Source organism: Rattus norvegicus, chromosome 16, assembly GCF_036323735.1.
Source record: "Rattus norvegicus strain BN/NHsdMcwi chromosome 16, GRCr8, whole genome shotgun sequence".
Classification (NCBI taxonomy): domain Eukaryota; kingdom Metazoa; phylum Chordata; class Mammalia; order Rodentia; family Muridae; genus Rattus; species Rattus norvegicus.
The window spans coordinates 72767150-72787902 of record NC_086034.1 but is presented as its reverse complement, the minus strand read 5'-3'; the positions used below and the strand labels follow the sequence as shown (position 1 = coordinate 72787902).

Here is a 20753-nt window from a genome sequence, read left to right as displayed (position 1 = left end):
GCTGTAGCGTGTCCATATTCAGCCTTCCACAGCATTTGCCCCTCCGGGCCGTGGCCTCTGGCTCTCCCTCAGCCCGGTGCTTTTGTGTCCCTTAGCTCCTAGCGTAGGCCTGAGCACTGAACCCCTGCTTCTCAGCGCTGTGCGTGTCTGCACTGACTGCTGGGCAGTTTCTTGACGGTCAAACTAGAATCCGGTCTCTGCCCGGAGAACCGACACGGGTTCTCCAAGAGAACCCAATGTTCTGGGTATGCAGGCTGTGGTGGCACTTGACTGGGAGGCTGACTGAGCTGAACGTCACACCTGACTCCGATCAGCACAAGACACTTCGAGGGCCATGCTAATGATGAGGGGTCTGCTCGTGCCCAACAAGGCCGAGTGACATACACACTCTTGAAACAAACGCTAAAGCACAAAGTATTTCAAAGGGCGGAAGGAGGACCTGAGAGACAAGCAGTGATGGCAGAGTGGAGGGCATGGAGCAGACTGTGAGACAGGCTAACAGAAGCACATCTGAGGCTAGCTCTGGCCCTCCCGCAGCCTCTGGAACATAATAGGACTTACAGGTGTGCATCTCCATGCCTGCTTGTTTTGGTTGCTGACCGCCCCTGAACCTGTGGTGAATCTCTGCATGCAGGATCACGGCTGTGCTGCTGTGCTGGGCCCCTATGCTCCCTTAGTCCCTCACAGCTCTGCTGAGTCGGCAGCCCTCACGACAATGTTAAGTCACTGACAGTCATTCTGAGGATAAATGTTCTTTGACTGGCTTGTTTTTGTGAGACAAAGCCTTCCTATGTGGCCTGGCTGACCTGGACCCTGAAATGTAGAGCAGGCTGGTCTTGAACTCACAAAGATACACCTGCTTCTGCCTCCTAAATGCTGGCATTAGAGGCAGGCATCACCATAGTTGACCACGAGGCTGTGTTTTGTTGTTTCTACTAAAAACAGAGAGATTATGATATGTTATGCTATTTCAAATATAGAACTAGACACTTGGGAGATAACAAGTGACAAATACTAACATCAGATGTAAAAACAAAACAAATGTTAAAAATGACTTAAATGTATTTTCTCTACTAAAAGGTATTTCCCAAGTTTATGTGGTGGAGGATTATTCAACCCCTCACAGTAATTTCCTTAGCTGTGGTTTGGTGTTCTAACACTGGAAACTCCTATGGACTGCTGCTGCAGCTAGCACACTAGTGTGAGCCACTCAGGTCCTTTGGTCAGTTAGCACACAGGTGTGCTCCTGTAGAAGGTGGCTGACCTGGAGACGGCAGCAGACTGTGCTTTCTAACTCCTCACACAGTGGTTTCCCAGCCCTGGTTCAGGCAGCAGAAACCTGTTGCTATTGCATGGTGTGGATGCGGGGTGAACGTCTAGATGAGGCAGTGACTGTGAGCTGTGCTGAATAAATCCAGGTAAATTATCAAGTAGATTTTGTTGCTCACAGTAAAAAAAGGACCAATTTCCATTTTAAACAAATTTACATTAACCTCCCTTAATCACATATTGTATAGTAATATTTTCTTTCTCATTTTTTGACATTTTTTTTCAAAGAAGGCCGCCCTCTGTATTCTGAAGTGGCCTGAACCTGTCTGTGTAGTCCAGACTGGCCTCAGCCTTGCAGCACCACTCCTGTCTTGGCCTCCCAGGCACTGGGCTCCTTGCTTGTCCCTTATATACTGTTAAACACCAAGCACTATGGAGCTGTTTGTAGATAATGTGATTTTATTATAAAACCTTTCTTTTGGCATTAGTTGGTTACAGTGATAGCAAGATCCTGTGGGTGAGGCCAGCAGCCCTAATCATCAATGCAGTCCCGGGCAGCGCTCCGAGGTTCCCATGACTGCAAACCCATGACACAGCTGCCCTTAGCCACGCCCAGCACACAGCCGTGCACCATGTCTTTCAGGAGATGCTGATTCTACAGGATTGGATTAAATGTTGGGAAGACTACAAAAGCAGTAGTTCCTTTACGGGAAAGTTTTCTTCACCCTCCCCTCCAATGACCTTGCTTTAGGAAATCGACTCTTAGCTAGTCTGAACAGCGTCAGCACACAGGAGTCATCCTTAGTTCTTGTTAGAAACAGCACCTGGACAACGTTAGCTCACAGGCATGAGATGACCGCTCTAACCGCTCTACACTCCCGAATAAGAGGCCTTAGAAAGCATTGTCCACTTCTTCCAGCCGCTCTTGCTGCTATACACTCGCCGGTATGTCACTTTCTCTGCTGTGTTTACTCTGGAGGGACCGTCCAATATATCTCCAATATTCCTTTCTTATAGTGTCCTTTTCTTTAGCTAGAATCTCACATAACTGAAAATGAAAAATAAAAATGTATTAATTCCCTCTCAAGGGCTTATATCAATGTAAGGTGGTTCCTGCACAAAGGAGACACCATACAGCAGTTACACACTGACAGTGGTACCCCAAATCAGAAAGAACGCCGAGAGCCGCCGGGAGATGTGGCAGCAGCGGTGGCAGCGGGTGAGGCAGTGAGGACCCTGCTGCACTCGAACTCACCTCTAGTGCTTTATTAAGAATGTCCTCCTTGTTGTCACACTGGTTTTCCAGCATGTCTTCATAGATATCCACAAGAAAGGCAATTAGGTAGGGGGAGCTGTGACTTGGTTGTAAATCAAGCAACTGGTTTAATAGATTAGGGTATCTGGAAAGACCACGGTCCTGCAAAATCCTACAACGAAACAGAACAAAACAAAACTCCATTCTGAGAGAGCACACACACACACAGAGATCAGGAGAAAGTAAACCTCAGGCACAAAAGGGAAGACTTGTTATGAACAAGTGAGATGGGAAAAGAAGAAAACTTATTTTAAACAGTGTGGGCCTTATTGACGGAGACTTAAAGTTGAATAAAAATTAACTTAAGGGGTTGGGGATTTAGCTCAGTGGTAGAGCGCTTGCCTAGTAAGCACAAGGCCCTGAGTTCGGTCCTCAGCTCTGGAAAAAAAAAATTAACTTAAAATACAATGAAGTTGGACTGGGGATGTGGCTCAGTTGGCAAAGTGCCTGCCCAGCGTGCACAAGGCCATGGGTTCACTGCCCAGCCGTGCACAACCCAGGTACGGTGGTGCACATCTGTGATCTCAGCATCTGGAAAGTGGAGGGAGAAAATAAGAAGCTCAAGTCACCGTCAGTGTCACGGTCTGAGAGCGACCTGCTATAAACCAGATCCACCCAAGAAAGTTGTAAAACAACCAATGATAACTCAGTTCCATGACATATGCTATTGAAGCAGAAAGAAAAGAACTCCTCTGAGAGGTAAAAAGATCAAGAGAGACATCTCTCCTTGTTTTTGAGGTAATTTTCCACACCTCAGCTACTTAGGGGATTATAGGTCATGCCACATCTCCAAGTAAGACTGGGCCTCAGGTATGGTCTGTGGGCTGAGGAGCTAGGCTGGGTCAAGGGTCAAACCTCGGAAACCTTTTTAGGAGTAAGACTTGTCACTGGAAGACACGTTGAAGGGGGAGGGTTGGCCACCCATCTGAGTGACTTTTTGTCAAGTTTATGCTGCCCAGCTATACTGAGCCCTCATGAATGGTGTGTTCCGTTCTTTGAAACAAAGACTTCAGCACTTAGAAAGCAAATCCCTGCACGAGTTGTAAATCCTAGTGACACACACTGCCGTTCCCTCTGTGCTGTGTTCTTGGGGGTGGGAAGGGAAAGACAGAGGGCACGATGCCTAGGGTCACCACAACCACACTCTGCTCTGACTATCAGCTGTGCTGACCCGGAGAACTCCCTCACGCCCCTTAGAGCCTGCTTATGGAGCTCACTCCGTGCTGTCACTAGCAGTGGGCTCCTGGCTCTCTGGTGACAAATGAGTAAGCGCAGTCAGTGCCTTACCCTTTCAAGTAGTTCCACGCACTCTCATTGTGTGGCACTAATTTGATCATTTCCAGAGTATATCTGTAAGAAAATACAGACAGAAGTTTAAATGAACAGGTCAAGTCGACACAGTTTTAGCAGCTTTCCCCTTTCCCTCTGTCAGCACTCACTTCTGCCTGCCAGTGGCTCCTGCTACCACTGGAGTGCCAACCCCAGGAAGAGCGTCCTTAACTGTGCAGTTGTCAACTTGTCTCAACGCCCTGCTTCCTGCTAAGACATGGCGCTGTTGCCATGGCTCAGCAGCTGAGAGCACTGGCTCTCCCAAACTCCCTGCATGCACACGGCAGATCACAACCGTCTGTAATTCCAGTCCCAGGGCATCCAACGACCGCTTCCATCCACTTCAAGCACTGCAAGTAGGTGATATGGAGGCGAACTCGCAGACAAAACACTCACACGCAGAATAAACATCTGGGATTTTCCTTTGAAGACAGACAGAGGGCTGGAGATGGCCTGGAGGGTAAGAGGACTTCCTACTCTTCCGGAGCACCCAAGTCCAGCAGCTCACAGTTATCTGCTATCCCTCTTTTTTTTTTGGTTCTTTTTTTCGGAGCTGGGGACCGAAAGCTATCCCTCTTTTCCCAGCTTCCCCTGAAGCCGTTAGTCTCTGTACACATGTAGCATGTGCAGGTACATGTACACACAAAATCAGTCTTAAAAGACTTTACTTTGGATTGGATCCTCAAAACAACTACATAGTTTTTGAAAGAAAAAAAGAATATTGAGTATTTTTCCTTCTGAAGAGAAGGTTAGCTAAAAGACCTGTCTTGTATTCACACTGCAACTGGGGGTAGTGAGTCAAAGGTCAACGTATGCCTAAGAAAGTCTCAGTGATCGACGTCACTTTATGAGCTATAAGAAATGCCATGGAGGGGGCTGGAGAGATGGCTCAGTGGTTAAGAGCACCAACTGCTCTTCCTGAGATCCTGAGTTCAAATCCCAGCAACCACATGGTGGCTCATAACCATCTGTAATGAGATCTGATGCCCTCTTCTGGTGTGTCTGAAGGCAGCTACAGTGTACTCATATACAATAAAATAAAATCTTAAAAAAAAATAATAAAAAAAATAAATAAATTTAAAGAAATGCCATGGAACTGGGTGATGGTACAGACTTCTAATGGCGGCACTGGAGAGGCAGAGGCAGGGGGTCTCTGTGAGTTCAATGCCAGCCTTGACTACAAAGTATGTTCCATGTCAGCCACCGCTGCTCAATGAGACCTTGTTTCAAAAAAAAAAAAAGGAAAAAGAAAAAAAAAAAAAAGAAAGAAAAATGTTATGGAAGTTACAAAGGATAAAAATAAAACTGGTCATGAGTATATCTTATAATATCTTATATAAGATTAATAATCAATTATAACGCGATGCCAGTATTCCAAAATGTCAAGCAAAAATGGTCCCAAGTAATTTAGGTAAAATAGACTTAACCTACAGCAGCAGACTGTACTAGCACAGAACTAGAGCGAAGACACAGTAAATAAAACAGGAGTAAACAAGCCCCGCTGTGTAGCCTGGGCCTGTCGTTCCAGCCCTGAGGTGGAGGCAGGAATACTGGAGTTGAGAAAGTGAACCAGTGCGTGTACTGTGCTCTAAGGCAGTGTGTGACACATGAGGCCGTCTCATAAACAAACAGCCCTCTGCACAGGCAGAAAACGCTGTACATAAATGTCTGCAGTGTCCTCACAAAGCTTGGGAGGCTAGACAGAGGTGCAGCTTATTCTACAGTGAGAATTAGACAGCTTTTGACCACTTTTTCTTTCTTTTCTCTTTTTGAAGATTTATTTATTTTATTCATATGAGTACACTGTAGCTGTCCTCAGACACACCAGAAGAGGGCATCGGATCCCATTACAGATGGTTGTGAGCCACCATGTGGCTGCTGGGATTTGAACTCAGAACCTCTGGAAGAGCAGTCAGTGCTCTTAACCACTGAGCCATCTCTCCAGCCTCCCTTCTCTCTCTCTTTAGAGTAAGGATCTCAAGTAGCCCAGGCTGGCCTAGGACTTGTTACATAGCAAAGGATGACCTTGACCGTCTGATGTTCCTGCCTGGATCAGCTAAGTGCCAAGGACACATGTGTGCACCCTACCACACTTGGCTTCACAGTGTCCTGGGGACCAGATTCACGGCTCTTCACATGCTGGGCAAGTGCTTTACCCTCTAAACTACTGCTCCAGCTCAAGAAAAGGGAAGTCTTGTCTTTAAACCTGACAGTTAATTTTTTCCAATAAACATACTACATTACTTTTATAGGAAAAAGGGGAAAAGTATAAAGAAACTACAATCAGATCTACATACTTTCCTATATTAAGCATTAAAATTCCAATTAACATACCATGAATTCCTGATAAATACATCTATTACTTTTTAAATATTATTCTGCCATCTTTAGGAAATACACCTAAATTCTGACAAACTGAGCATCTTGTTTATTTGTCTTTAATAGCAGAGGCCACCAATCTCCTCAAGGGAGACCAACGTCAACTTTCCAAACGCTTTGTAGTCAGTATTTTAGCTCTTTTAAAAACTAACCCAGTGAAAACACAGTGAGTAAGAAATATTAAATATTTAAAACCCACTCACTACAACTTGGGTCAACCCATACATAGTATGAAACTCTAAAGGATTCTGATTGGTAAAAAAACTCCACAAGAAAAAAGCAATGGTGCCCTCTACAGCAGTCGGAACTTCCTCCACGGACGTTCACTGTTTATGTTGGGTCATGAACAGCCCCTTGGGTGTGTGGATTCCCAGAATCCTAGCACTCAAGTACAAAGCTCTCAAGTTCTAGCCCAGCCTGGGCTACAGAGCAAGACCCTGTATTACAAAGGGGTTGAGGAGAGTTGGCTCAGAGCTCTTACAGTTTTACACACACCTGTTAGTGTGCGCACACGCGTGTGTGATTTTGTCACTGCAGATGCATCTGGCAATGCCTAGGGTCATCTGTTTAACACTAGTGTGTTACTCAGCACCTCCAGTCAGGCACTTGCCCAGCCAAGATGCTCACAAGAATAACTTGGCCTTTGGGAACTTCTATCTAAAATGCAACAGAATTTAGTGAGAACAGATCCAAAATGAAACTTTCTGGCACTATGAAATCAATTTCTTCACAATCTCTAGAATCAACAACAGGTTAAGAAACTGAAGAGCCTGCAACACACATATTCCATGCAAACTCATCCTGGATGTGTTTTCCCCAAATCTGCCCATTTGAGTTTGTAAGGCCTGGGAAAGGTCTGTAGGGCCCAGGAAAGTATTGATTTTGCAGCATCTGAGTGCCCAGTGTCAGTGCCAGCATCTGACAGGTATGCAAATTTTTAATGAGGGAATGAGCAACACAGGATACTAACTGGACTTCTCTCTCCAACACAGCGCGATCACTGTAGCCAGTGGTATTAGAAATGACGAAGTGTCTTTGGTTCCACACAGAGTTATTTCTCACATCCTCTTTGAGAAGCTGGTCCACATACTGCAGCTCATTATCCCAAAGTCGAAACTCCTAAAAACAAAAATCCAGTTAGAAATGCTCTGTCATTTATAAAATAACAAAAACAAAGAAACAAGCAAAATGTCAGCAAAGCTAAGAAAGTGGCACTGAAGGGAAGGGGTTATCATGGTGGCGAGCAGTCGGCGATCCCAGCATCCAGGGGCAGATGTAGAAGGATTAGAAATTCAAGGCCATTCCCTGCTACACATATTCAAAGCCAAACTGGGTTACATAAGACATTGTCCGAAAGAAAGAGGAGGGGGCGGGGAGAAGAGATTGAGTATAGATCCCACAAAGATATAAACTAAACAAACGGAAGTAAAAGGAAACTTAGAAGGGAAATAACAAAGGTCATCAACCAAATTCACTGGTGAAAGACTGAGTAACATTACGCGCACACAGATGACGTAATTTGGAGTTAATATGTAACATTAAGTACAGAGCAGCACTGCAGATGTACACACAGACAGGGTATAGCACATATCAGGTATCCCAGCATCCAGGAGGCTGAGGCAGGAGGATCAAGAATTTAGGAAGACTTTGGGCTACAGATTGAAACCTTGTCTCAAAAACAAAACAAGTAAATTTTGCCAGTTGTGGTGGCGCACACCGGTAGGATTTGCTGAAGGAGGCAGAGGCAGGAGGATCACGAGTTCGAGGCCAGCCTGGGCTACACATTTAAATCCCAGCTCTGAAAAAAAAAAAAAAAGAATTTAAAACAAGTAAATTTTAAAAAGTGAATTCCTTTAAACAAACAGAAAGATAGACATTTATATTTAAATGTCAAGTTTTACCTTATGATTAAGGCATTTTGAAAAAGCGAATGTATTTTTATTTCTTATTTGACACTAGCAAGATTAAGGATTTCTAAGCTGGTCCCTGATTTTAAAAGTCATAGTATTTTGGTGAAAAGCTCTGTGCTGATGAGCAGTGAGGGCTAGCACTGTTCCTGCGGCCACACAGCAAGCACTCCCGAGTACTGCCAACCACCCCGAACACCACTGTCTGAGAAACACTGACTTACATAAGTTTTTAAGTATTTTTTCCTTCGTTTTTATTCTCATGTATATGAATGTTTTGGTTGCATGCATGTCTGTGTGCCCTGCCCTGTGTGTGTAGACCAGAAGAGGGCATAAGATCCCCTGAGACTGCAGTTACATTTGAGCTGCTGTATTGGAGCTGTGAATCGAACTCAGGTCTTCTGCAAGAGCAGCAAGGGCTCTTAACTCCCCAGCCCTCGCTCCAGCCCCTGTCATATAACCGTAAGGATATGTATGCATCACTTTCAAACTGACAACACACTCATTCTGTTCCTTTAGTTCTTCTTCCTATCTCTTGTTTGAGACGGGGTCTGTGTAACCCAGTGTGGCCCTGAATCTTTTTTTTTTTTTTCTTTTTTTCGGAGCTGGGGACCAAACTCAGGGCCTTGCGCTTGCTAGGCAAGCGCTCTACCACTGAGCTACCCAACCCCCTGGCCCTGAATCTTATCTTCCCAATCCTACTCCCATGTGCTGGGATTACAGGCATGTGCTATAATATCCTAGGGGATATATTATTTCTCTGATTTTATGGAGCATATAAAATGTACAGATTTTCTTCAGTTTCAGAAATCACTTGTCTATTATTATAGTTGAAAATAATCTTACGTCCCAAAGAGTGGGTTGAAAACATGAAACCATGCACATCGAATGTAAGAACAGGAGAAACTTCTGTACTTCAGTTATAGGAACTTAAAGCTACAATATAACTGACGGGTCTCTCGGAATGCTTTGTCATTTAGAACCTCTGACAACTCAGTAAAAAACCTACTGTGTGAGTAGCTTTCCAAAGACATTGTAACACTGTATTTAGGTTGCTCTGTTAGCAGACAGACATGGGTGACACACAGTTTGACGTCATTACAATTTCCTGTTTGCTTTTGTTGTTGACACAGCTGCACTCTATCTATCACCCTGTCCCGCTGGAATTTGCTATGTAGACCAGCCTTGCTTCAAACTTCAAACTCAGATCTGCCGCCTCTGCCTCCTTGAGTGTTAGGATTAGAAGTACAGGGGTTGGGGATTTGGCTCAGTGGTAGAGCGCTTGCCTAGGAAGCGCAAGGCCCTGGGTTCGGTCCCCAGCTCCGAAAAAAAAAAAAAAGAAGAAGTATAAAGCTATCATGCCCAGCTGATTACAGCTTCCAATGAAAATGAAGACAGCAGGGTCTGGGGTACAGCCCAGCAGGCAGACTGACTAATATGCACAGAGCACTGGGGATAACCCACACACCACAGAAACTGAGAGCAATGACGTCAACCTGGAACCACAGCCCGTGGGAAGCAAAGGCCAGAAGGTCAGAAAGTCAAGATCACATTGAGCTACATAGAAGGCAAACTTGGTCAACATGAAATCTGTTTACCCAAAATGACTTTTTAAAATAAAAAAAAATACAACTATTGAACAACCTCAGAAACTGTAACTCCTTTAGTTAAATATAAAAACGCTTAAATTTTTAAATGATATATTTTTAACTGTGATGGTGTGGGGACCCATGCTTCCAATCCCAGGACTCAGGAAGCAGAGGCAGGCAGACCTCTGAGCCTGTTCTATAGAGTGAGTTCCAGGCCAGCCAGGGCTACAAAGAGGAGATAATGATGTAAATTTAATCTAAAAGTTCTTTAAAATTTACTATTAATTTTCTTTAATAGGAAACTATTCACCAATATATCCAGAGAGATTACAAAAGGTGACCTCATGGTGGATGTCAGGCTTCGAGCACCTTTACTTTATGGGTTTTTAGTCACACATGCCCATCTGTTCGTTCACACAGACTTCAAGAAAGGCAATACCTGAATGACCCACTGTCGATGCTGCCAGGCATGGTAATTCTTTGCATCCTGATTAAGGATATCGGCGATGAACTCGAGCTCTTGAGAAGGATCTTTCAGCCACTCCACTAATACTCTCCTATGGTGCCTGAGCAGAGGAGAGAGGGGAAGTGTAGGTTAACTCTGAGCTAACACCAGCCGCACTCAGTGAGCTGAAAGGGAATTCAGAAAACACCAGCTCATTCCCAATTCCCAAAGCTACCAGAAAGGCTAACAGTGACAGAGTTCCAGCACTGAGTTGAGGCACAGTGACAGATTGTGCACAACCAGGTATCTAGGGCACAGGTCTCTCAAACCAGACCTGCAGCTGCAGTAATCTCACAGCCCAGGCCTTTGTGCAGCAGTTCTGAAGCACTGTGTGTGGATGAACAGACTCTGTCTCTACTTATAGTCAGTTATCAACACTATGCTTAGAATGCCACCATACAAGCACCTCTTCATGCTACCAGTTGGTAAGCAGAACTTATTTACTTCTGCCCTAGAAAATGTGTAACTAGGACAAGTTACAACTCCGTCACAAGACAATTTCTGTGTTAGAATACTTTTTTACTGTGTTCCATTTTCACAATTCTCCTTACACACACTGGAAATTAAAAATGCACCAGAGGCTGGGTAGTTCGCTCACTGATGGAGCATTTGCCTAGCACATGTGAGACTCTGGGCTCCATCCCCATATGACCAGGAAACAGACACATCCCCAGTGTTAACAGTGTGACTCGTCCAGTGTGCGGGCTGCACGTGTGAAAGGTGCTCCTGAGCAGGGCCACCCTGATCGGGAGACTCTAGTGCTTAGGTAAACAGCACCACAGGGGACATTCAAAGACTCATTTCACACGATATGGAGAAAATCCTAGAAAGAAGGATTTCTGAGTTTACTGTTAAAACTCTCCAAGTCACTGACTACTACTAACATTCCCTTTTCTCAGGTTTCTAGGTAAGTTTTACCAAACTGACTTCTCATAACAATAATACAATATTCTCCTGATCAGTGAGAATTTAATAGAAATCAACTAGTTAGGTCCTAGGTTTGCACTGCCCATCCTATTGTAAGGCAAATGCCTGATATTTCTGATTATTTTAGGTGATCCCTGTAAAAAAGTCATGGCCACAGGTTGAGAACCACTGCCCTATGGGCAGCCCACATCTCTATCAGTGGACTCCTGAAATGTGCTGTAGTCAGATGGAGCTATATGCATGTCCCTGAGTGCACGGCCTCCTCACATTCTTCTGCTCACAGGGTTTCTGTTTCCTGCGCCTACCCCATACTCACCCCCAGCACACACAGGACGAGTGCCACGGTCTGCTACTCAGGCTGCTGTCTCTGGGAAGAGCACTATCCGAACTCTAGTCCATTCTTTCCCCCTCATTTCTCCTTTTCTGCTTCTGTCCCTTGTTCTCCCTCCACAAAATCTCTACATTATAATTCACACCGTCTGCAACAAAATGGAGAACCCCGACGCCATGTTCACAATGAGCTATAAAAACAGCTGGCTTTTATGCACTCTCGGCTTGACACTGTTACTGTCTCCCTGCACCTACAAAACTATCAAACATTCAGATGACTGTAAAGTATCGAATATAAGAAAGTTATTTCATACTGACTAGGAAACCATTTTCAGACTTTTCCCAATCTAGTACTGCTGCTCCACAAATCAAACCTTACAATCCTATGAGCAGCTAACAGTCTGACTGCAAAGCACTCAATGGATAAAGAACTCTCAGCTCCTAGTGCCAAATGCTATAGCAGAGTGACATACTTCCTTCTTGCTTTCCTCTTACCAAACTTGATAGTTTTTGGGCTGTTCCTCAATTATTGCAGTGATGTAGTTCATTTCTTCTTGCAGATCCTTCTGAAGCGACCTCAAGAGAACTCTCCGAAAATGCCTATGGCAAAACAGCAAACACAGCGTCTCGTCAGTTCAGAGGAGTCGCCTAGCAAGACTGTCAAGTAAGCTGCAAGAAAGGAATACAGTGCACAGACAACATCTGCTACTTACTTTACGTGGCCAATCTCAGAGCCTGTTACTGCCCACATTCATACATCTAGAACTGGAGTAATGGAGCAGTTCATGTGTAAGCAGAGAGGCCCACAACAAATCCAAAACAGAAGAATTAAGTTTGAGCTTTAAGGAATGGGAAGATGAATAACTAAAATGTTATTTTCAGGTAATAGTCTGGATTCTATAATAAAAAATAAAACCCTTCCCTTTCTATAGGCTACAGTTTACATACATATACTACTAATAATATTATAAACATTATAAAAATATTGTATTCAGAATCACCATCAAAATGTTTCTCTCAAATAGAATAAGGCTTCTACAGGGCATGCTGGCACATCCCTTTAACCCCACCCTCAGAAAGCAGGTAAAAACTCTTGAGTCTTGACTATCCTACATAGAGCTCCAGGACAGCCAAGGCTACACAGTGAGATTATGTCTCCAGAAACAAAATAAGACAAACTGAACAAAAGAAACAAAGATGACAACAACAAAAGCAACCAAGATAAGATAGCCCAGGAGGTTTCATATGCAGCTAAGAGTCAATCCAGAGGTAGACAGGACAGAAGATCACAGAAACTACAACTTAAAAGAGGTCAAGACAAGGCTCAGGGAGATGGCTCAGTCGTTAAGGAGGTTAGGTTTCAAGTCCAGGACAAGCAGCTGAGGGGCCTATTTAATATATCAAAACAGACCTGGCCGCCAGGCTCTCCCAGCATCTCTCAGTCCCTACCTAATACAGGGTATGGCTGGCACACCCCACTCCCTGCCATAAACTTTCCAGTTCAGGGGTTGGGCTGCCCTTCTCCCAGAGACTCTTCCCTATGTAACAGAGACATTTTGGTTACTTGCTCTCTCTTCCCCTCACCGTTTCTGCCTCTTTCTGTCTTTCTGCCCTCTCTGAGTTCTCTCTGTCTCACCTGGGAGTCATTCCCAAATAAGCCTGCTTTTATACTTCTTTTTTTTTTTTTTGTTCTTTTTTTTGGAGCTGGGGACCGAACCCAGGGCCTTGCGCTTCCTAGGTAAGCGTTCTACCACTGAGCTAAATCCCCAGCCCCTCAAATACATTTTTTAAAGATTTATTTACTTCATGTATATGAGTACACTGTCGCTGTCTTCAGACACACCAGAAGAGGGCATCAGATCCCATTACAGATGGTTGTGAGCTACCATGTGGTCGCTGGGATTTGAACTCAGGACCTCTAGAAGAGCAGTCAGTGCTCTTAACCACTGAGCCAACCTCCAGCCCGACCTCAAATACATTTTTAAAAGAAGAGTTTAAAAGAAGAATGGGAATTTTTTTCACAGCTGAGGTTAAAAAAAAAAAAAATAGGAAACTGCAAAATTTTGAAGGATTTTGGCTTCCAATGTAGAAGTCTGTTAGTAAAGTCAAAGGCTTTAAGACAAAACACTTTTAAATACATCTAAACTTAAAAATAACCTTTTTTAAAAAAAAACTTATTTAGATGTTTTGCCTGCATATACACCTATGTACCGCATGCGCACACTGGCTGCGCAGGCCAGAGAGGACACGGAGTTATAGATGCTTGTGAGTTACCATGGGTGCTGGGAACTAAATCTGGGTCCTATTTAAGAGCAACAAGCAAGCCTGTAATCCTGGTAGAGGCTGCAGGGCTATGAGGCCAGTCTGGTCTATAGAGAGTTCCAGGATGGATAAGGCTAGACAGAGAAACCCCATCTTGAAAACCCAAACCAAACCAAACAACAAATAAACAAAAGCAACAAGTGTTCTCACCACTGACCCATCTCTCCAGCCACATCCTAAACACTTTTCTCCACAATGTTCTCTAAGCTTTCTTTGGCTCAAGGATGTGCTTTGCAAAAATGAGAAAGTAAATCAAGAAAAGAGTTGGGTGTGATTGTTTATGCTTTTAGTCTCAACATGGGGGGCAGGGTGTGTGTGTGTGTGTGTGTGTGTGTGCGCGCGCGCGCGCAGGGGCAGGGACAGGGGAAGGAGGAACGGGGAAGGAGGAACAGGGGAAGCAGGAGCAGGGGAAGCAGGGGCAGGGGAAGCAGGAGCAGGGGAAGCAGGGGCAGGAAGCAGGAGCAGGCAGATCTCTGAGTTTGCGGGCAGCATGGTATGCATAGTGAGACCTGGAGGTTTTGTTTGTTTAGGGTTTTTTGCCTTTGTTTTTTATTTAAAAACAAATAAACAAAATAGTAAATGGCAAAGGATTTATACAGTCTGAAGAGATACCAGAGTATGACACATTTACATGTCACAGAGTCTGGGAGCGAATTACTTACTGTTACACAGGAAAGTAAACCAAACAAAACCAGCGATCTTAGCTGCCTACATAGACAGAACGAATGCTGCTAGCACAGATGCTGTTAGGCACGGGGCACAAGCCTGTAACTTCAGATCCCAAGAGGTGGATATGGAAGCATCACAAATCTTCCTCAACTACCTACTAAGTTTAAGGTCAACCTGGGCTACGTTAGATCTGCTTTAAAAAACAGACACAGGGCTGGTGAAGTGGCTTAGAGGGTAAAGGGGCAGGACAGTAACCAGCCTGAAGACTGAGTTCAATTCCTGAGACCCACGTGGTGGAAACCGACTCCCAAGGCGGGCTGTGATGTGTATGTGCACTGAACACATAGCCACAAATAAACATACGGTAGAAAAATGGAAACCGAAGGCCCTCTATGAAAGGACATGTACTTCTCCTATGAGGCATGGAGAGCAAGGAGCGTAACCCGTTGTGGTATAGAGAAGTACAGCTGACTCTGTATCTCTCATAGAAAGAATTATGTCGACAACGCAAAATGAACAGTAACACAGTGTTATCTGGTACACAGAAGTCCATTCAAGAAAGCGGGAATGGGTTCTGTAGCACAAAGGACTGGTGCACAGACTGTTGTTTTCATTCAGTAGACTCGAGGGCAAGTATGTGAATTATTATTTTGATGAAAATTAGAGTACAGTTAAGAAAGGAGTCACTTGGACTCAAAACACAAGACCTGCTAGCAGTAAATATTAATGTTTATGTTATATTAATGCAAACAGTAACTTACCACACCGTATAGTTGGCTGCGTTTAACTCAATAGCATCTCGAGTGAGCTTAAAGGCTCGTTCGCTTCTTTCATCGCGCTGCAGAACAGCTCGGAAGTAATCATAGACGTCTCTAACTGGAGACACAACACACAGTGTGTGAGGGTCACTTCCTGTTTAACACTAGAACTCCACTGCACATGTATGTGGTCTTTGCATGTGTATCATGTATATACCAGAAAGGACAGTTAAACAGCTGGGTGGCTGGGCTGTTTTATTACTGTGTTAATTTGTGGCGATAGTGTCTCATGTATACGAGGCTGGACTCAAACTTGCTCTATAACTCAGGCTAGCTTGGAACTGTCCATCGTGATTCCCAAGTGCTAGGGTTACAACTCTGTACCACGTCAGCAGATGCACATGACACTGAAAGCCACTCAGACAATGCTCAATGTCACAGACACAACACATGAGCTACATAAGTCTAATCATGCTTACCACAAGTATTATGGGTTAATGCCAAACTGAATCTCCCAAATGCCTTATGTAAAATCCATGTTGTAAACAAGATCTAAATCTCAATGGTTATAGGGATTGTAAGTTTTCCCTACAAGAACTGCTGTTCCTGTCCCCATTTGCATTTTCCTATGGGTGTTGACCACAGAGGTTAACTAATATGTTCATGGATAAAGATCCAGTAGATCAACATGCCAAGTGGTCAGACTCCAAGTCTATGCTCTCAGCCTCCAACGCCTCTCTTTTTAAGAGACTCACTTTTATTTTCACTCATGTGTGACTGTGTGTAGAGGTATCTATGGAGGCCAGAAGAGAGTGTTCCCTGGAGCTGGTGTTATAGGGAGTTATGAGCGGCCTCATGTGGGCACGGAGGAACGAACTCAGGTCCTCTGCTCTTAGCTACTCAGCCATGTCTTTGGCACCTACCTCATGCCATCTGCCAAAATGAGTCCAGAATAGGTAGAAGCTGCTCTCAGAGGGCTGAAGACATGGTTCAGCAGTTAAGAGCATTTGTTGCTCCTACTGAAGACCTGGGTTTGGTTGATGTGTGGTTACTACTGATGTAAATATTTCTGTGTAAATATTTCTATTTCTTTGAGAAATATTATGTGGAAATACTTCAGAAAACATTTTCATGTAGTTATATACTCTGAAATTTTCCTTAATAGAGTACTTTATATATAATCTAATCATGCCTTCATCACAATAGAACTAAATTATTTTCTTTGCTTATCTTTTCTTTTCCCCGAGAAATGGATGAAGATGTCTCTTGACCAGGGACAATCTGCTTGTTGTTTTGCTGGGGATCAAATCCAGGGGCACTGCATATACCAGGAAAGTGCTCTGCCAGAGTTACATCCCTACCCAAAGATTATTCTCTTACATTTGCATATGGCTTATTTATTTTTGTTTCAGAACATTAATTCACCTTTAATTCATTTTTATGTTCATTAAAATATAAATTATATCAATAAGATATAAGTATGCTTTTATCTAAGCCCATAGTCAACAGAACAAAGCCTTTGAAGAGTGCATGAAACACACTTTTTAGTCACACGCTCTACCTCACATATACTGAGGCCTACTTTCAGTGCTTATGATCCTTATTTCTGTACTAGTAGAACAGTAGTAACTGTTTAGTACTACATTTTCATACTTGATATATGGCAACCCCTGTACCACTGTTCTTCCTTTTCAAATATTTGTTACCATTACTTCATAATCAGTAAACGAATAATTGTTTTTTTGCAAAAAGAAATGATCTTAGAAAACAAAGAATTAACTGAGAGTAGAAAATTTACACATGCAAACATACAAACACATAAAATTCCAAAAATAGCACTTCATCTATTTACCCTTCCTAGAAGAACAATCAACATTTGTATGACCTCCTATTTACAGAAGAGTTCACATTCATGGTAAGAATAGGCTACTTGTTAAAGAAAACCTCAGTTCATACATTTCAACTGAGGCTAACACTACATAGCTAAAATATATTTTAAAATGCTGGTGTGTGAACAACTAAAGCTTATTCTAAATAAAACAGTAATTCATCTGTTATACTTTAAATGCAAATTAAAGCACAACCATATAATAGCTATTATGTATTATAATGTAACATTCATTGCTTTGAATATCTCCATCCCCTGAAGAAAATATGAAGACAAATGACAAAGAAGACATTTTAACTCACCAAAGTAATTCAGGTTTTTATTAAACAAAAACCTCCCACTTTTCTTGTTAGACGATTGTAAATTTCAACTTTGTGAAAAGTTCAACGTACAGAGCCTTCCTAATAAACATAAACTTACACTTTTCACTGTAGATGATCTGGACCACTGGACTGGGGCCATCATTCTGGGGCACTGGGTCTATGTCAGCCCACTCTGCCCTGTCCCTGTAAATAGACATTTCCCCATGATTATATTCAAACATGTTAGAAGGAAAACAATTCTGGTGCTTTCTTGTTTCTTATTTCTGTTTGGTTTTAATTGGCAACAATCATTTGATCAAATGGAGATCATAACGTAATCATTGGATTCTTCCATGCAAACCTCTGCCACTTTGCTTCATATATTAAAATTTTTAAGATAAAGCAGAAATCATCTCTGGATTAAGGAAATGAGTAAGGGGCTGGAGACATGGCTCAGCAGGTAAAAGCATGGGTTGCTCTTACAGAGTGCAGTTCAAAGCACCCACATGGAGATTTGAAGTCATAATTCCAGGTCCTGGGAATGTGATCCCCTTTTCTGAACTCCAAGAGAGAGCAGAGCACACTGCAGAAAATACACGCAGGCACACGCATAAAGTAAAATACTTTATTTTTTGGTTTTTCGAAAACAAGGTTTTCTCAGTGGAGCCTTGGAATGTGCTCTGTGGACCAGGCTGGCTTTGAACTCAAGAGATCCACCTGCCTCTGCTTCTGCCTCTGCTTCCCAAGTGCTGGGACTAAAGGTGTGCACCACCAACAACTGGCATAAAACACTTATTTTTAAAAAAAAATAGGGGCTGGGGATTTAGCTCAGTGGTAGAGCACTTACCTAGGAAGCACAAGGCCCTGGGTTGGGTCCCCAGCTCCGAAAAAGAAAAAAAAAAAAAAAAAAAGAACCAAAAAAATAAATAAATAAAAAAAAATTAGTAAATCAAGAATTTTAAATTTATGGTGTGGCAAAATGTGGTCTTCTAGAAAGTATCCACGTTTTAACTTAAAAATTAGCTTCACTCATTCATTTAGTAAGATTCTGGAGTTAGTATTTTTTTAAAATATGAATTTTAGTAGGAACTAACCTTAATCCTAGGTGTGATACCTCAATTCCCCACCCCCCCATCAGACGAAGCATTACAAGTTATTGTTACTTGAGAAGTGGCCTGTGAGGGTCACTCACAGGCAGAGGGCCTGGGACGTGAGATGAGGCCTGCCTAGCATGAGTGAGAGAAGGTTCTGGAATCTGACAACTGCCTAAGCCGGAATATTAGCTTTACAACTTCCCGTGTGACATTAAGAAAGTCATTAATCTGCCTGGATGTCAGTTTCTTCATTTATAAGATGAAGACAATTTTATTAGTCAACTTTGAAAGGCCACTTTGAGAAAGAATGAGGTAATGGGTACTCTGGGTGCTTAAAACCTGCATAGCATATTGTAAGCACTCTAAAAATCCAGGGGACAGTCTCAAAACAACAGTACATTGAAATAACAGGCGCTTATGGAGACTTCTTTTACTTACACTCTTTTCTTCTCTAGACCAATCAGTTACTGAGAGCAGACATTTGTGGTATACAGCTAACCTTGAAATTGAATCCCTTATGTAAGAATATAGGAAAAAGAATGACCTACCTGCTAATATATATAAAACCTATAGTCTGGAGAGAGTCATGGAAAACACTGTCATTTAATCTTTCGGAAATCAGACAGTCATCCCAAGAACATAATTCACAAATCAGAGAAAAGTTCTGAGAGCTATGGGACCCCACAATAAATCTGAAGTCATCCAGCTACAGAAAGCTCTGCATGCCTTTCACTCATTCATGAAAACATGGTAAACGAGTCATCTAAAGGGTTTAGGTAGAGCTACAGAAAACACTTTCTGACACGGAACTAGGGAACACTGAAAGGAAAGAACAGGAGGGATGAGCACAGCGGCAAAGATGAAGGAAAGTTCGCTCCAGTCAGCAGAAGGCATGCAAAGCCCTGACAGCGTTTGTAAAGAGCAAATCTAGCCGTTTAAATTAAATTATTCCGCAGCAAACTGTCAAAAGGGCGCCTTTCAAATGATGTACGGCTATCAGCAGGGCAGCACTGCGGGACCACGGAAGTGTCACCGCACCCTAGCTTCGGAAGAGCGCCGCCACAGCCAGCCCGGCACCCGGGGCTGCGCGGACTCGGAGGGCGCCCCCGTCCGCCCGGCTGCGGCGTCGCTCGCATCTCAGCCTCGGCAGCACAGCTCATCCCCGACCTCAAGAGCCGCGGCCCGCAGGAGGGCGTTACCTGTACAAGACATAGGTGGGCGAGTCCAGGCTCAGAAACCCGTCGTCCATAGGGGACGCCGCTGCTTCCCCGGCCTCGGCCGCCATCTCTTCTTCCTGCGGCTGCTGTGCTGGCGGCGGAGGAGGCGGGGGCGGCGGCTGCTCTGGCTGTCCCGGCTCACCGCCTGGCGCAGATTCCCCGACCCCCTCAGTGGCCGCCATCTCGCCTCCGTCCGCAGCTGAGGTGGTGGTGGAGGCCCCGCCCCCTCCGCGGCCCGCCCCGCCCCCGGCGTGGCCCACTTCCGGTTCCTCGGGTCCTACCATAGAGGCGTGGGGTAGAGGGCCCGGCCCGGAGGCCTGGCCAGGCCAGGATACTTACTGTACTCGCTGCTGTAGTTCCAGGGGCCCTTCTCGACCGCAGGTCTTCAGAGGCCTTTAGGTGCTTCCTGATAATCAGTGGTATTCTTTGGGTAACTTTTCTATTTCTTTGCTTTTGTTTCTTTTTTCAACGCTCGGGATGGAACCCGAAGACTTGCACATGCTAGGCATGTGCTCTGACACCGAGCTACCATCGCCAATCCCCAGCTGCCCCCTTCTTTTGAACTATCTTAGGGATGTGAAGACTTGCAAACGGTGCACACCTAGCCACCTCTCTTACCCCTCAGGTTTCCACTTTAACCTTGAAAGGGCCTTTTGCATTCTTTCACACTTTACATGTTTTTCAATGCTACGAGTTTATACAAATCAGCATTTTATTAACCCGGGGAGGGGATGTCTTTGGAATTAAGTTTGGATTCTGTGCGAGCAATACGCATAAGGGATGCTCCTTTCTAAATATTATAGGGGATAGATATAGTCAATTAACAAATATTTACTATATCAAACAGGCACAGGGGTCACTCACAGCAGTGCAAAAACCGAATGTGACTGGTCAGAGTATATTCTAGGGAGGATTCTTAAATCAGGACTGATTGAGCCAAGGTGGGAACAAAA

General features: G+C 43.9%; 1 protein-coding gene across 1 annotated transcript; it reads right to left on the bottom strand.

Annotated features, from left to right (window-relative positions):
• Nucleotides 1-1709: 1709 nt before the first annotated feature.
• On the bottom strand, nucleotides 1710-20039 carry Fnta (farnesyltransferase, CAAX box, alpha). Its single transcript, NM_012847.2, has 9 exons — nucleotides 19783-20039; nucleotides 17608-17693; nucleotides 15303-15417; nucleotides 12046-12150; nucleotides 10228-10354; nucleotides 7263-7411; nucleotides 3872-3934; nucleotides 2525-2696; nucleotides 1710-2317 (listed from the first exon to the last, which is right to left on the bottom strand). The coding sequence occupies exons 1-9, from the start codon at nucleotides 19980-19982 to the stop codon at nucleotides 2201-2203; spliced, it is 1134 nt and encodes a 377-aa protein (NP_036979.2). The 5' UTR covers nucleotides 19983-20039; the 3' UTR covers nucleotides 1710-2200.
• Between the last annotated feature and the right edge of the window lie 714 nt (nucleotides 20040-20753).

Coding starts and splice junctions, on each gene's coding strand:
- Fnta (NM_012847.2), bottom strand. CDS start 19,982: ATGGCGGCCACTGAGGGGGTCGGGGAATCTGCGCCAGGCGGTGAGCCG. Junction 12,151..15,302: donor GCAGCCAACTATACGGTGTG/GTAAGTTACTGT, acceptor GTTTTGCCATAG/GCATTTTCGGAGAGTTCTCT. Junction 10,355..12,045: donor CCCAAAAACTATCAAGTTTG/GTAAGAGGAAAG, acceptor TCCTCTGCTCAG/GCACCATAGGAGAGTATTAG.